This window comes from Cajanus cajan, chromosome 11 (assembly GCF_000230855.2).
Source record: "Cajanus cajan strain Asha chromosome 11, NIPB_CcT2T_4, whole genome shotgun sequence".
Taxonomy (NCBI): Eukaryota; Viridiplantae; Streptophyta; class Magnoliopsida; order Fabales; family Fabaceae; genus Cajanus; species Cajanus cajan.
The window spans coordinates 2792584-2809082 of record NC_138527.1 but is presented as its reverse complement, the minus strand read 5'-3'; the positions used below and the strand labels follow the sequence as shown (position 1 = coordinate 2809082).

The following is a 16499-nucleotide window of genomic DNA, read 5'->3' as shown; positions in this document are numbered from 1 at the left end:
TTTTCAATTATCAAGGGATCACTCACTATCATGAATTGGTAAACATGTGCCGAGTATATGATGAGGACAACCATGCTAGGGTAACTTATTATAAGAGTGGAGGACCCATGAGGAATAATAAGTTTGGTTCATCTAATAGGAGTAAACCTTACACCAAGTCTGCTGGGGACTCAAGTTCTAAGGTGAATAATCAAGGTTCTGGGCAACAAAGAAGCCAAGTTCCCACGGCTAGCCAAACTTCTAGGGGAGGAAGTGTGGGTTCTGTTTCACACAACAACTGCTACAATTGTGGGAAGCCAGGTCATAGGGCATATGAATGTCCGTTACTTAGAGAAATAACGTGCTTCAAATGTCAAGAGAAGGGACACAGAGCTCGTGATTGCCCCAAGAACAAGATAACAGAGGTTGAAGGGAGTGCTAGCAAACCTCGAGCGACAGGAAGGGTGTTTGCCTTGAGTGGTGCTGAAGCTTCACAATCCAAAGACTTAATCCAGGGTATGTGTTTCATCAATGGAACTCCTCTAATTGTTTTGTATGACTCTGGTGCGACTCACTTTTTTATATCACATGCGTGTGTGTCCAAATTAAAATTTCCTGTTTCTTCCTTGTCTTTTGAGTTACTAGTATAGACACCAACTAGTTGTTCAGTGTCTACTTCTGATGTCTGTTTAAAATGTCCTTTGATTATTGAGGGTAGAGATTTCATGGTTGACTTAATTTGTTTGCCTTTAAGTCAGCTAGATGTTATTCTGGGGACGGACTGGTTATCTTCCAATCATGTCCTTTTGAATTGTGCTGATAAATCTATTGTCTTTGGTGAGCCTGTTGAAAAAGTGAGTAATGATTATTTGACTGCCAACCAAGTTAAGGTATCTTTACAAGAGGATGCTCAAGTGTACATTTTGTTAGCTTCTTTGAATTCGGAGAGTAATATTTTGGTGAATGAACTACCTGTTGTATGTGACTTTTCGGATGTCTTCTCTGATGATATGTCTAGCTTACCACCTAGAAGAGAAGTAGAATTTTCCATAGACTTAGTACCAGGAACAGGACCTATTTCTATTGCACCTTATAGGATGTCACCCGTAGAGTTAGTGGAGCTTAAGAAACAAATAGAAGACTTGTTGGAGAAGGGGTTTGTGAGACCTAGTGTATCACCTTGGGGAGCACCCGTACTCTTAGTCAAGAAGAAGGATGGTAGCATGAGATTGTGTGTAGATTATCGCCAGTTGAACAAGGTGACCATTAAGAATAAATATCCATTGCCTAGGATAGATGATCTTATGGACCAGTTGGTGGGTGCTTGTGTATTTAGTAAAATTGATCTTAGATCGGGGTACCATCAAATTAGAGTTAAGGGTGAGGATGTACCTAAGACAGCATTTAGGACTCATTATGGACATTATGAGTATCTAGTAATGCCTTTTGGTGTGACGAATGCTCCTGCAATTTTTATGGATTACATGAACCGAATTTTTCATCCGTACTTGGATAAATTTGTAGTTGTCTTCATAGATGACATACTAGTTTATTCCAAGACTAAAGAGGAACATGAGGAACACTTAAAGGTAGTACTTCAAACCCTCAGGGAGAGACAACTTTATGCCAAGTTTTCTAAGTGTGACTTTTGGCTAGAGGAGGTGAGTTTATTAGGACACGTGATTTCAAGTGGGGGTGTAGCAGTAGATCCATCTAAAGTTGAGGCGGTGCTTAAGTGGGAGACACCTAAGTTAGTTAGTGAGATTAGGAGTTTCCTTGGATTGGCTGGATACTATAGAAGATTCATAGAGGGATTTTCTAAGTTAGCATTACCCTTGACAAATTTAACTAGGAAAGGAGTTGTGTTTGTATGGGATAGTAAATATGAGAATAGTTTCCGAACTCTTAAGGAGAAGTTGACTAGTGCACCTGTTTTAGTGTTGCCTAACCTTAGTAAGACTTTTGTGGTTTATTGTGACGCTTCTAAGATGGGTTTGGGTGGAGTGTTAATGCAAGAGGGAAAGGTCGTATCGTATGCATCTAGGCAATTGAAAATACATGAGAAGAATTACCCCACCCATGATCTTGAATTAGCAGCTGTGGTATTCACACTTAAGATTTGGAGACATTATTTGTATGGTTCAAAATTTGAGGTGTTTAGTGATCATAAGAGTCTTAGATATTTATTTGACCAAAAGGAATTAAATATGAGGCAAAGGAGATGGTTAGAGTTCCTTAAGGATTATGATTTTGATCTTAGTTATCATCCGGGCAAAGCCAATGTAGTGGCTGATGCTTTAAGTAGGAAATCTTTGCATTTGTCTTCTCTTATGATTAGGGAGATGGACCTTTTGGCTCAATTTAGAGACTTGAGTTTGACTTGTGAGGTGACCCCTAGAAGTGTGAGATTAGGTATGACTTGGGTGACTAGTGAGTTGTTGAGGGAAATTGGAGAAGCACAGTTAGTAGATTCATTTCTAGTGGCTAGACGTGATGCTATAGGACAAGGTGTTGGAGGAGAATTTACCTTGGGTGTAGATGGAGTGTTAAGATTTAAAGACCGAGTGTGCGTGCCTAGTGACCCTACACTTAGACGTTTGATCCTAGAGGAAGGTCATAGGAGCAAGCTTAGTTTTCACCCAGGGGCAACTAAGATGTATCAAGACCTTAGAAAGATATTTTGGTGGCCTAGGATAAAGAAAGATATAGCTGAATTTGTGAGTGCCTGTTTAGTGTGTCAGAAGGCTAAGATAGAAAATCAGAAACCTTCAGGACTACTTCAGCCTTTGAGTATACCCGAGTGGAAGTGGGATAACATTTCTATGGATTTTATAGTTGCTTTGCTTAGGACTAGGAGAGGGCATGATTCCATTTGGGTTATAGTTGATAGGTTGACTAAAAGTGCATATTTCTTACCTATTAACATTAGGTATTCTTTAGAGAGATTGGCTGGACTGTATATTGATGAGATTGTGAGATTGCATGGGATACCATCTAGCATAGTTTCAGACAGAGACCCTAGATTCACCTCTAGGTTTTGGGAGAGCCTACAACGAGCTTTGGGGACCCAACTTAGACTTAGTTCAGCTTACCACCCTCAAACTGATGGTCAGACTGAGAGGACTATTCAATCTTTAGAGGATTTGCTTAGAGCCTGTGTGTTGGACCAAGGGGGTAGTTGGGATAGTCTTTTACCTTTGATAGAGTTTACCTATAATAATAGTTACCACTCTAGTATAGGTATGGCACCTTATGAAGCCTTGTATGGTAGGAGATGTAGGATCCCTTTGTGTTGGTGCGAGCCTGGTGATAATGTTATCTTAGGACCTGAGATTGTGCAACAAACCACTGATAAGGTTAGATTGATACAAGAGAGGATAAGGACAGCTCAGAGTAGACAGAAAAGTACTACAAGAAAAATGTAAATTTCCGACGGATATGTTCTGACGGATTTATATTTCTGTAGGAAATTTCTGACAGAATTTTTGGTCAGAAATTTCTGACAGAAATATAAATCCGTCAGCAATTTCTGACAGAAACTTTTCGACGAAAAATTCTGTCGGAAATTTCTGACGGAAAAATAAATCCGTCAGAAATTTCTGCCAGAAAATTTCTGACAGAATATTCTGTTGGAAATTTCTGACGAATTTATTCCGTCAGAAATTTCTGACGGAATTTTCCCTCGAAAATCTTATTTTTAATTTTAATTTTAATTTTTTATTTTTAATTTCTTTTTTTAATTTCTTATTTTTAATTTATTATTTTTAATTTCTTATATATATTTGTAGTATTAAAAATTTTATATATCTTTTAAAGGTATAAATATATATTATAATTATTTATTACAAGTTTTTTATATCTACGATTAGTATTAAAGATGAAAATAAATTAAGTTATACTATATTTTATTATAATTTACTTGGTTTGAACCTAACTTTCTTTAAAAATATATATTTTAAGCGTGACTTATTTATCTATCATAGATAATTTTTAAATATTTGGGTAGAACTACAATCATATAGACTTATTTTATAATAATTTAACACTATTAAAAATATAAAAATCTATATGTTAAATTTATAAAAATAAAGTTTAGTTTATTTATGATATAAATATATTTTTAATATCTAATATATATTTTTAGATGATAATTTATTTTAAAATATATCTTATAATAACAATTCTAAATGGAATATAAATCTTATGATTTTTCTTATTTTGATTTTTTTAATCAATGTATACAATTTTACTATTTTGATTTTTTCAATCAACGTATACAATAAATAAAAAACACAAAAGAAAAACATGCATGCTACAAATTTTATTTTATCAAAAAATTATTTGTTTTAATATATTACATTATATATGTGAATATTAAGACATATATATATATACATATATATATATATATATTATAATTAACCTTTTTTTAAAAATTAATTCATTATTAAGAAAAAATTTTTATCACATGAGAATTAATTTCCTTCAAAAATTTGACAGATATCAAATAAATAAACATTTTTTCTGAATCTATATATTTATTTTATTAGAATATAATTTTTATTTTTTAAAATATATTATTTTTTTAGATAAAAAATTATGTATATGTCATATAGTAGTGAGGGCAAGTGCCTCCCTATTCCAAACGTGCAGCTGTCGCTGTATATATATGTATGTGTATATATATATATATATATATATAATATAGGGGGTTATAATTATACCGGTGTAACTTTTACTAAGTATTATGCCGCTCTATAACTTTATATTAAATGTGAATTTTGTAAATCCAACCGTTAAATTGAAAGTTCATATCACTTTATACGTGTATATCAAATTTTGTTAAAATTGAACAACAACTGGAAGATAATCCAAGTGTTCATATTTTAGTGTATTTTGAAATGAATATATTACATCAATTTTGTTTTATAAAAATGAAGTATCAAATCATCTTGGATTAATATAAAGTTTTGTATATATAATCTATAAGAGATATGAACTTTCAATCTAACAGTTGGATTTACCAAATTCACATTTAATATAAAGTTATTGAGCGGTGTAATACATTGTAAAAGTCGCATTTAATATATATATATATATATTAAATCATATATATATATAGACACACACACACACACACACACACACACACACACACACACACACACACACACACACACACACACACACACACACACATATATATATATATATATGAGGGGGGTTATTATTACAATGGTATAAATTTTACTAAGTGTTACACCGCTCAATAACTTTATATTAAATGTGAATTTTGTAAATTCAACCGTTAAATTGAAAATCTTTTACTCTTAAATCATATATACAAAATGTTATATTAATCGAAGATGATTTCTTATAAAAAAAATTAAATCTGTCGAAAAATTTATATTTTTGATTAGAAAATTTTTGTAAGAAAAGCTATATTATTGATAGAATATTTCAGACAAATTTATATTTGTCGAAAATGTAAGAACTGGTTTTAAATTTGATATGAAAATATTATGATATAATTAGATAAGATTTTAAGTTAGTATTTTATTAATGGTTGATAATTAAAAAATAAAACATGGATAAATACATTTTTTGAATTTTATATGTTTGATTTAAGATAACTTACTAAATAACTCTTGGTAAAATTATTCCGCTCAATAACTCATGGTGTGTTGAATTTCATCGATCCAATTAATTGTTAAATTAAAAGTTATTAAATTTTACTAATAATTAATATGAAAAATTAATTAGTTTTGGAATAAATTATTTGCTAATTAACAATATAATTGAAATATTAATTATTTTAAATTATTTAACTAAAATCTTATTGACAATTTACTATATGATCTTAATATTTTTGTATAACTAATATCTGGTTTTAAATTTGATATGAAAATATTATATATAAATAGATAAGATTTTAAGTTAGTATTTTATTAATAGTTGATAATTAGAAAAAAAATAAGGATAAATACATTTTTTAAATTTTATATGTTTGATTTAAGGTAAATAAATATATTAAATTAATTAATAATTTATTTAAAATATTAAAATTTAATTTATAAGTATGTAATAAATAAATATTTATAATTTTATAAATTATATTATCATTATAAATTGTAAAATTAAATAATTTAAATTATAATTTAAATAAAAATAAGTAGATGTTAATTATAAAAGTAAGTACATATAAATAAAGAATAATTAAATATATTATTATTATTATTATTCGTAATATAAAATTATTATATATTATTATTATAGTACAAATATGAGATTGTATATTTGAGGATGACTTAAATGAATTAATTTGTACAAGTTATACTGACAACATACATAGACATTTCGGTAGCTTACTCATCAGAACTTCACAGTTAAGCGTGCTTGACCTGGAGTAGTACTGGGATGGGTGACCTTCTGGAAAGTCTCCCAGAAATTGCACAAGTAAGGATAAAACACGTTAAACAGTGAAATATTGTGAAATAGAACCCTTGAGAGGCCAAATATGAGAGTTTTTACATTAATAAATTTATTAAAATTAAAAAAAAAATTATAATTTCTGACGGATTTTTTCGTCGAAAATTTTGACAGCAATTTCTGACGGATTTTTCCATCAGAAGTTTTGACAGCAATTTCTGACGGATTTTTCTGTCGAAAATTTCCGACAGAATTTTCTGTCGAAAAATTCTGTTGGAAAAATTATTTCTGACGGATTTTTTTTTCCGACGCCACTTTTTTCGACGGATTAAAATCCATCGATAATTCGTCGAAAAAAGCAAAATCCGTCAGAAATTTACCTATTTCCGTCGGAAATCAGCATTTTTCTTGTAGTGAGTTATGCTGATAGGAGAAGGAAGGACTTGGAATTTTAAGAAGGTGACCATGTGTTCTTGAAAGTCACTCCGTGGAATGGGGTTGGCAGGGCATTGAAATCCAGAAAACTTACTCCTCGATTTATTGGTCCTTTCCAAATTCTAAAAAGAGTTGGTAGTGTTGCCTACCAAATTGCTTTGCCTCCTAATCTATCAAATCTCCATGATGTTTTCCACATTTCCCAACTTCGGAAATACATTCATGATCCTTCGCATGTGATTGAGTCGGATCATCTTGAGGTTAAGGAGAACCTAACTGTGGAAGCTATCCCGGTGAGAGTCGAGGATCGAATGGTGAAGCAACTCAGGAGAAAGGAAATTCCTTTGGTAAAAGTTATTTGGGGAGGAGCTACACCTGAAAGTGCTACTTGGGAGCTAGAGGAGAAGATGAAAGCGTCATATCCGTTTTTATTTCCTTCAGGTAATTTCGAGGACGAAATTTCTTAAAGGAGGGGAGAATTGTAACACCCCAATTTTTCTTATTTCAATTTTATTTTATTTTAATTGAGGGTATTTTGGTAATTTTATAAAGGAGATAGGGGTGATTTAGTAGCTTGGAACGGGCTGTTCCGAAATTGGAACGGGCCGTTCCAAACTACCAGTGAAAGTGTGAGTTAATAGCCCAGAACAGGCCGTTCTCAAGTTGGAACGGGCCGTTCCGGACTATTAATTTTGCCTTTAACCCTAATTAGGAACGGGCTTGGAACGGGGCGTTCCCAAAATTATGGTCGTTGGGTGTAATTAATGCACACCAGAACGGGCCGTTCTGGTTTTGGAACGGGCCGTTCTGGATGTGATTTTTAGCCATGTTTTAAGGGTCCGGAAAGGGCCGTTCCGGATTTGGAACGGGCCGTTCTGGTGTAAAAAGCCTATAAATAGAGCTGTTTGCCACTCCCAAAAGGCACACCTCTCATTTCTAATTTCTTTTCTTTTGCTCTCTCTTTTCTTTCCTCTATTTTCTGCTTCAGACCGAGGGGAACCCCGCGAGGGAGATCAACCAGATCTAGTGTAGATTCAGCTTCTACATATCTAGATTAAGCTTCTTCATATCCAGGTACGGGGGGAAAAGGAAATTATTTATATATAGAGTTACATAAGGGAATTGGGTAGAGGAAGAACTCCTTAGGATTATGAGTAATTTTAGAATTATTTTTGTTTGAAGAATTATTGACATTATTTGATTCTGTATATATTTAGGACAACAAATATATGATTTGTTTGTAAAAATGATGCTCTAGGAGAGAGAACGAAATTATAGAAAAGTGCCTGTAGGTTAGGTTTTGGAAAAATTGGATTATTTCTGTTTGAGGAATTAATTATACCATTAGATTCCGTATGTGTTGAGGATTAGAAATATGTATTTAAATTGTAAGAATGATGATCCGAGAGAGAGAACGAAATTGTAGAAAAGTGCCTGTGAGCTAGGTTTTGGAACAATTGGGGGGTTTTACTGTTTATGCTGAAATTATATTAAATTGCTAATTCTATTATTGATTATTATATTTGATAAAAATTGATGATTTAAATGTGAATTGCTTGATATGTATGAAACCCATTATTTTGGACTTATCTGATATGTGTATGGAATTGAACTATGAGATGTTGTGTAGAATGTGAATGAGATGTGGTTGTGGTTCTTCACACCTATGACCAGGGGTGAGCACGGCTCGAGATTGTTACATGAGTATCGTGACCTTGGTTAACATGTCAGGGGTGAGCACGACCCTAGGTTAGGGGTAACGTGACCTTGGCACAGTGTTATATCAGGGGTGAGCACGGCTCTGGATTGTTACGTGGGTATCGTGACCTTGGTTAACATGTCAGGGGTGAGCACGGCCCTAGGATAGGGATAACGTGACCTTGGCACAATGTTATATCAGGGGTGAGCACGGCCCGAGATTGTTAAATGGGTAGCGTGACCTTGGCATAGTGTGAAGTGCAAGATTTGTGATGATTGGTGTGATTGAGAATTATGACGCGATGACAATGCATGATTGATTGAAATACGATATGTTGAAATATTTACGAATATTAAATAATATATTGTGTTTTCTTATGTGCTATATATATAGATGTTTTCTTTTCTCACCGTGCGATTTGTGGATATTTTAGGTGAGGAAGATCTGACTACGAGTGGTATCTAGAATGCCAACGGTTGAATTGTCGGGATGCTCTGATATTGTGACATCGGGGCAAAAAGGATTTTTAGAACATAGGTTTTTATTGTAAATGTTATTTTGAAAATAATTTGAAAACTCTTGCGTTTCATTTTTTGTTATTGTGGTTATTGAAGGATAATTTTTAAGATTCTCATGTGAACCCTTATACCGAAATTGAAAAAATTTATTTATAAGTTTTTATTATTACAATATATATGTTGGGGTAGTAAGGGTGTCACAGAGACAACCTAACTGAGCATGTATTCTTCAAATGTAATTATATTATTATATTTTGTAAAGAAATTATGCTTGGTTTGGTGTAGAAAGAACATTTTATATATAATTACCAGTTGTTGAAAGAAAAAGTCACTCCTTCCAATATTTAGGACCGATTATATAATGACGTAAGAATCGTGGAAAAGCATTTGATTTATAGTTTATTATCCGCACAGTATGACCGTAGAAATTAACTTATTTAATTTCAACTCTTTAAATGTTAACAGAACAGAGACTTGCTAATTAAGGTTAGGTTCTGATTGTGGACAGAAGACTAGTATAATTCATTATGAGTGGTGGATGAATATTATGTATCTTTCTGGCAGTCAGATGACTTCACACAAAGATGGTGAGCACCATAACGAGAACTGGTCGTTGATTTTGGTCACTGTTGCCTTTTATTTTTAGATTAGATATTATTTTGTTCAAAGCTTTGATCTTTGGACTATTTCTCTTTCTTCTAAAATATTGGATCGGTGATTACTCATTTCTAATTAAACTTGAGAAGATTGAATGCACCTTGTAGATGGAATTTTCTTACCAAGGAATTGAATTAGATTCATTTGAACTAATATTCCTGGGAAGATACGCTTATTTCAAATCATGGAGAACATGGATATCACCAGAGTTGATATCCGTGTCCCCTTTGGCAATTGTTAGTGGACAAGAAACCTCTATCTCATTGAAGGGTAGAAACCTGTCAACTCCTGGCACAAAGTCAGTATCGGTTTTCCCTTGTTTGAATATTGTGATGTACTTCTCTCTGGCCTATTTTCCTAATACGTGTCCCTAATTTTTGCAGGATTCATTGCGCAGGTACTGGGTCATACACATCAGCAGAAGTCTTATAGGATCTGCATATCCTGGTGTGATGTATGATAACAGAAAGTTGGGTGGTTTTAAAGTCCAGAATGTATCTCCCGGTGTTCTGGGTAGCTATTTTATTGAGGTACATTTCTGCATTCTATTTGCATTTTATTACAATAGTGAACTTTGTGTGCTTGTAGACACATGCATGTCTCTTGCAATTTTCATGACAAATGCTAAAAAGAAGTTTGGCTTATATTTATGATGAGGTTGAAAATAGTTTCAAGGGTAATAGTTTTCCAGTGATAATCGTTGGTGAGACCATTTCCAAGGAATTGAGACCACTTGAGTCTGAATTTGATGAGAAGGAAATTAAAAAATATGCGTGAGTTTCGATACTGTAAGGTTTGATTTGAGGTTACTGATCATAGGGCTGACCATATTATATGATTAAAAAGTGTAATATATCTTATATCTTATAGCTGAGTGAGGTGTACATGTGCATGGATACACGTACAACAAGGAAGAGCACATGCACATTGTATACAAGTTTAATTACTTGATCTCAAACTTGGTAGAACATTTATATATATATATATATGAATTTTACAATTTACACACATATAAGAGTTGAATTCAATCGACAAGAAAAACAGAATTAGATAGGAAACACTAATGATACAACATAAAATGGTTGCAGCAATCAATGATATACAATTATTGTTTTTATATATAAATATCTACATAGAGTGGAGAATGATTATTTGTATCGGGGTTTAGGATTAGCAGTGGATGGAAGAATAGTAGTACTAGTAGTGGGAGGAGGAGGTCCTCCTCCTGGTCGTCCTTTGGCAATGTTTTGGACGAGGACATCTCCGACGCTCTCGCCGATGCCCTCGACGAGGCCGCCAATGAACTCGATGACGACCTGGGAGGCGACCCTGGCGGCGGAGGAGAGGACGCTGGGCTTGTCGGGGAGGGAGATGCCGTTGGCGAGGAGGCCGTTGATCTTGGCCTTGGCGCAGAGGGCGTGGAGATGGTAGTCGCAGACGGTGCAACGGTAGACCTTGCCGGACCTTCTCCGCTTGCACTCGGCGCAGGTGAAGGAGGCGGGGTCTGGGGCGTTGGACGGCGTTGGCATGAGCCTGAGGGTGTGTGGGTGGCGTGGGTACTCCATTTCTGTGGTGAGCATGGCGCAGCATGGGTGCATGTGAAATGCGCATGCCGTGCACAGGAAGGCGAACCCCTTCGTCGGCTTCCCGCACACGTCGCATTTCGACTTCGTCCCCATCCCACTCTTGCCTGCATCATTTTAACAAATACAAACACAAGGACTTTATTTAAATAAATCTAATGGTGTATTTGAAGGAATTGATTTAGTAGAAAATGAAGAGGAAATTAAGAGATTATCAATTAAAAAAAAATGTAAATAATATATTTTTATATAAAAAATTAACTATATCAAATATATATTTTTAAATACTAACTTATAATTTCATTTTATCAAATAATAATAAATTTTACACTATTTTCTATCTATTCTTTTTATGAAATTAATTTTTATCTATTTTCTTCTATTCCTCTTAATAATTCTCCTTCTTAAACCAAAGCGTAAGTTAATTCTTGTAAATTTTATCACCCAAGCAGTTTGACAAAAGAATTATTCTCGTATAAAAATTGGATTTTTATAAAAGAATAAAGTGCGTTTATTATAAAATTCACGAAAAGTTAATTAAGAATCTAATTTAAGTTGTTTCGTGCAAGCAAAATATATAAAATTTTCTTAAGTCACACGTGATATAAAAATAAAAAATTTATTAAAAATTGCATTAAGAATCTATGGATGCAAATAGTATTATATTTTTTTAAATGTTTTAATTATATAAAAAGTCACATTTAACTCAATTATTTAAACATGATATATATATTAGTTGTCTTTTTTTTTTATAAAAAAAATAGTACCGAGTTTGATTTCACTATAAAAAGAAATTTAAATTTATGCAGTTATTAAATAATTGTTTGAGCATGGTTATCTGATTTTGTGCTGAAATATAAATCATTCACAACGTATTTAAACATTTGTTAAGTTACTAGTAGTCTCAGTAGCATGAATAAGATTAGTTTACGATGAAATAAGGGTATTAGTGAGAAAAACTAATGGTTATCCAAAATTTAGTGTATAATAGTAATTAAAACTCGTTAATTAATTAATAGGAAAAGAAAAAAAGTCGCCATAATTGAGTAGGAACAGTTTTCTTACAGAAAGTAATGCAACACAAATTAATTAATTAGAAGTAAGATAATGGTGAATAAAGAGAGAGAGAGAGAGAATATCATGGAATAGTTAACTTAACAGGATTGATTGGTTTCTGAATTCTGATAAAGATACTTCAGAGTTATGTATTAAAAAAAAGCTATATACTAGTTCAATATACACCACTTCTTTTAATTGAAGTATTTTGATACTTATCAACCGAATTTAATATTTATAATTGGCAGAGCTAGACATAATTAAGAATCATGCACGACTTAAGGATAGACCGGCCATGCATAAGGGGATAATAACAAAACTATTCGAAGAATAATAACTTCAGAAAATTTTGAGGAATTTAAATAACATCGAAGCCCCTTTATTGTTACAGAGGCATAAATATATTCTGAGTTACACTTACGTTGTTTAACAATTTTTATAAATATTCAGTTCATATTATTGCTGAAATACAATATATTAAATTTAAAATTAATTTTTTTTAACTAAGAATACAACTAAAAATACATTTTATATTCATGAATACGTATAAAATTGATCTCAAATTTAGTTAAAACAATTATTTTAACATGCAATATTGATATAATTAAACTATTCAATCAGGAAAAGTAATATTCTGAAAAGAAAAAATCATGGTGATGTGTATACAAAGTTATAGTAACTTATAGTGAATATATATTTTGATACAAAGAACAAATTCTGAAGTTTAATTGAATGAGAAAAAGAAGGTATATGGTGACTTACCAGGTTTGGAGTGGAACAAGAGAGAGTGTTGAGAGTGGAGGGGGTGGGCCTTGAGAGCAGGAGGAGCCAAGGCACAGAAGTCATGCATCTGAAAATCACATTGTTGGCAAACAAACCTCTTTCCAGAGCCATACTCTTTGCAGCCTGCACAGTTGAATAGGTCAGGCAGATCCACCTTTGAGAGAGGGTGCTGTGGGTGGCTGAAGTGAAGAATTTCTTCCCCAAATAGGAGTTCTGGTGAAGTGGGAAACTCCACCTTTGGAGGGGAATTTTTTGCCACAAAACTACTTGTGGCTGTTGCTGTGGAATATTGCTCACTAGGGTCTGTGAATTGGTATTGTTCCATTTCTGAACAAGTTTTTTCAAGACGGTAGGTTTTTGTTCTCTTCACTTGTTTTAGGCTCTTCATCATTGTTGAAATAGTGTAATAGTAATGTTTGCAACTCCAATTCAGTGGTGTAGGACAAATGGACACACCTTGTGGAGAATATATATTAGTTTTTGGGCTGCCAAAAGTTGCACTGTTGGTGTCTTTGCTTGTTGAAATTAACAAGATGCCATGCATCAAGGCATCTTGCATGTGCATGGGACATGAATTATATAAATGGGAAATACTATTAACCTTTTGGGGCATTTTGTGTATGATGCTTCTTGCTTAATTGTGCCACCGAGTGCTATCCTGTAACATGTCTTCTTTTTTCTGTCTATGGACCCCTCCCATACTTATCTATTAAAATAATAATATGTCTGCTCTCCTTTTATCAGTTTTTTCTTTTTTTTTTTTTTAAATTGTCATATGATAAAATTCGGCACTTGAATTTGTTTTTTTTAATCTTTAAAAGTTTTCTTTAAACATGTTAGAATAGTGGATTAAGCCTAACTCAACCCTACAAAACCGGCTTGTAAGGTGAGTGTTTTCCACTTATATACTATTCAATTGCCTAATCTCTAGTCGATGTGGGATTCGGGTTTTTCCCAATACACCCCTCACGTCCAGCACTATTGGACTTGGTACGTGGATAAATGGTGGGTGACCCTTTTTTAATGATTTAGGATAGGCGGGACTTGGGTTTTTCTAAATATACCCCCTCATACCTATGAGGCATGCATCAATGGTGGGTGGCCCATTTTTAATGATTGATCTAAATAGCTTTGATATCATGTTAGAATAGTGGATTAAGCCTAACTCAACCCTACAAAACCGGCTTGTAAGGTGAGGGTTGCTTTCCACTTATATACTATTCAATTGCCTAATCTCTAGTCGATGTGGGACTCGGATTTTTCCCAATAAAACAAATTAGTTCTTTAAAAAAGATAATGTGTTTGGTATAAAACATACTGTCAATATAATTAAGTTGATACTTTTGGGGGAATTAATTAATTTGTATAAGCATGCATTTTTAGGGAGCAAGACCATAATATCATAAATTATTGCTCATACAGGACTAAATTAAATGTTAACTTCTACTAATCGATAACATCCTCTCTCTTTTTTTTCGTTGTGGTATATTTTTCTTTTTTCTTGAATGGAATTTATTCTTAATATTTATCTTTCGTAAATATTTAAAACTTTAATTAAAGTAAGGATAGAACATTCTACTGAAGATTTTATATGATGGATAATTATTTTTGGCAGTTTAAGAATATTCCTAATAACACAAATATTTTTTTAAATAAAAATCCCAATTTAATTTAAGTTTAAATATATTTTTATGTTCATGCAAAATGAGTTAATTTTAATTTTGGTTTTTGTAATTTTTTTTATCTCTCTAAAATTTGAAACTATGTTTCTAGTCCTATTATTATATGATCATTTTTAATTACTTATTTATTTTTTAAAAAGTTAAGTGACAATCTCAAGTAATATTTACAACTATTTATGATACTTTATCGATATATGATAGTACTTTAAATTTTTTTAGCACTTTAAAACAAATATTATTTATATAATTTAAAATGTTCATTAGGAACTAAAAATAATGACTTTAGATTTTAGAGGGATGAAAATTTAAGAAAAACATTTTAGAGGGACTAAAGCCAATTTTTGTTTATTTTGCAAGGATAAAAAATAACATTCACAAATTTTAAAAGGATAAAAAATAAAGAAAATTATTACAGAGATCAAAATCAAAACTTGTTTATTTTACAGAAACTAAAATCATATTTAAGTGTTTAATTTATGTTTAAAATTGTCAGACAAAAAAAAATCAAAATTTCAATTTTAAATATCAAAATATTGTTTAGATATAAAATGATATTGTTTGTCTTTAGGATATTGTTTAGAACTAAAAATACTATACCTATTTTAAGGATTTGTAAAGAACTCTAATTTGGAAAAGAATTGTCTTGTTGTGTGATTCATCTCTTCACAAATACATGAATAATACACACGAGTGATATCTCAAAATTTATCATAAAAATATCTAAGGATCTTTCTAGGACTCTATCATAAAAATCTCAAAGAATCTCTCTAGAAATTTATCCTAAAAATATGTTTGATGCACCAATTGATTTATGTACAAGATAGGTATATGATAATCTCATTATGTTAGATAGTCACTTAAGACAAGATATGGGATATCTCATTACCCCCCCCCCCCCCCTTAAGTTGGACATTGTGAATTGCAAATGCCCAACTTGTGTAACAAGGAAGTAAACTGACTTGAACCAAGTGCTTTAGTGAGTATATCAACCAATTGTACAATGGTAGAGACATAAGTAGGTCCAATGTTGCCTTTTAGAATCTCATTTCGAACAAGAGTCAATTTCAATATGTTTGGCACATTCATAGAAAATGAGATTTTTGGCAATATGAAGAGAAACAATGAACATGAATAGGTTGAGAAAGTGAGATACCAAGGTCACAGAGAATTTCCTTTAAGCATTTCAACTTGCACATAGTGGTTGTCATGGAATGATATTCAACCTCAACGGATGAGCATGAAATCGTTGGTTGCTTCTTTGTTTTCCAAGAAATAGGAGTTACCCAAATGAATAAGCTACCTTGTGCAAGTTGTGAGTTAGGCGACAACTTCTCAAATATGAATCACACCATGCAATCAATTGCAAATCATAGTTTCTACTTAAGAGCTCACCTCGCCCAAAATCCCCTTTTGTTATGTATGACTTAGAATGATTTTCATATATAGTAAATATTTATAATTCATTCATCAAAATTAATAGTTTAGTTAATTCAATCATTCATAAAAGAATATTTGTGTTGCTTGTATTCTAATATAAATAAATGCATAGAATTGTAACAATTCAATTTAAGTAGAAGAGTGAAAGCAATCCTAAGAGACCATTGTGAGAGAAAAAAAAATGTTGAGAATTCTTCTTTATAATTTTATTATTTTCTTAATAGTAGTGATACTTCTTACT

The 16499-nt window shown here is 32.2% G+C and overlaps 1 protein-coding gene and 1 long non-coding RNA gene across 2 annotated transcripts; one reads left to right on the top strand and one right to left on the bottom strand.

Moving 5' to 3' along the window:
• The first annotated feature begins 8994 nt into the window (after positions 1-8994).
• On the top strand, positions 8995-13257 carry LOC145953176 (uncharacterized). The gene is made up of 4 exons (XR_014430727.1): positions 8995-9647; positions 9825-10015; positions 10101-10247; positions 13122-13257. It is a non-coding gene; the product is annotated as an uncharacterized LOC145953176 (long non-coding RNA).
• On the bottom strand, positions 10677-13688 carry LOC109816805 (Cysteine/Histidine-rich C1 domain family protein). The gene is made up of 2 exons (XM_020381930.3): positions 13119-13688; positions 10677-11407 (listed from the first exon to the last, which is right to left on the bottom strand). Exons 1-2 carry the CDS (start codon positions 13681-13683, stop codon positions 10866-10868), a joined length of 1107 nt encoding a protein of 368 aa, XP_020237519.2. The 5' UTR covers positions 13684-13688; the 3' UTR covers positions 10677-10865.
• Positions 13689-16499: the final 2811 nt, after the last annotated feature.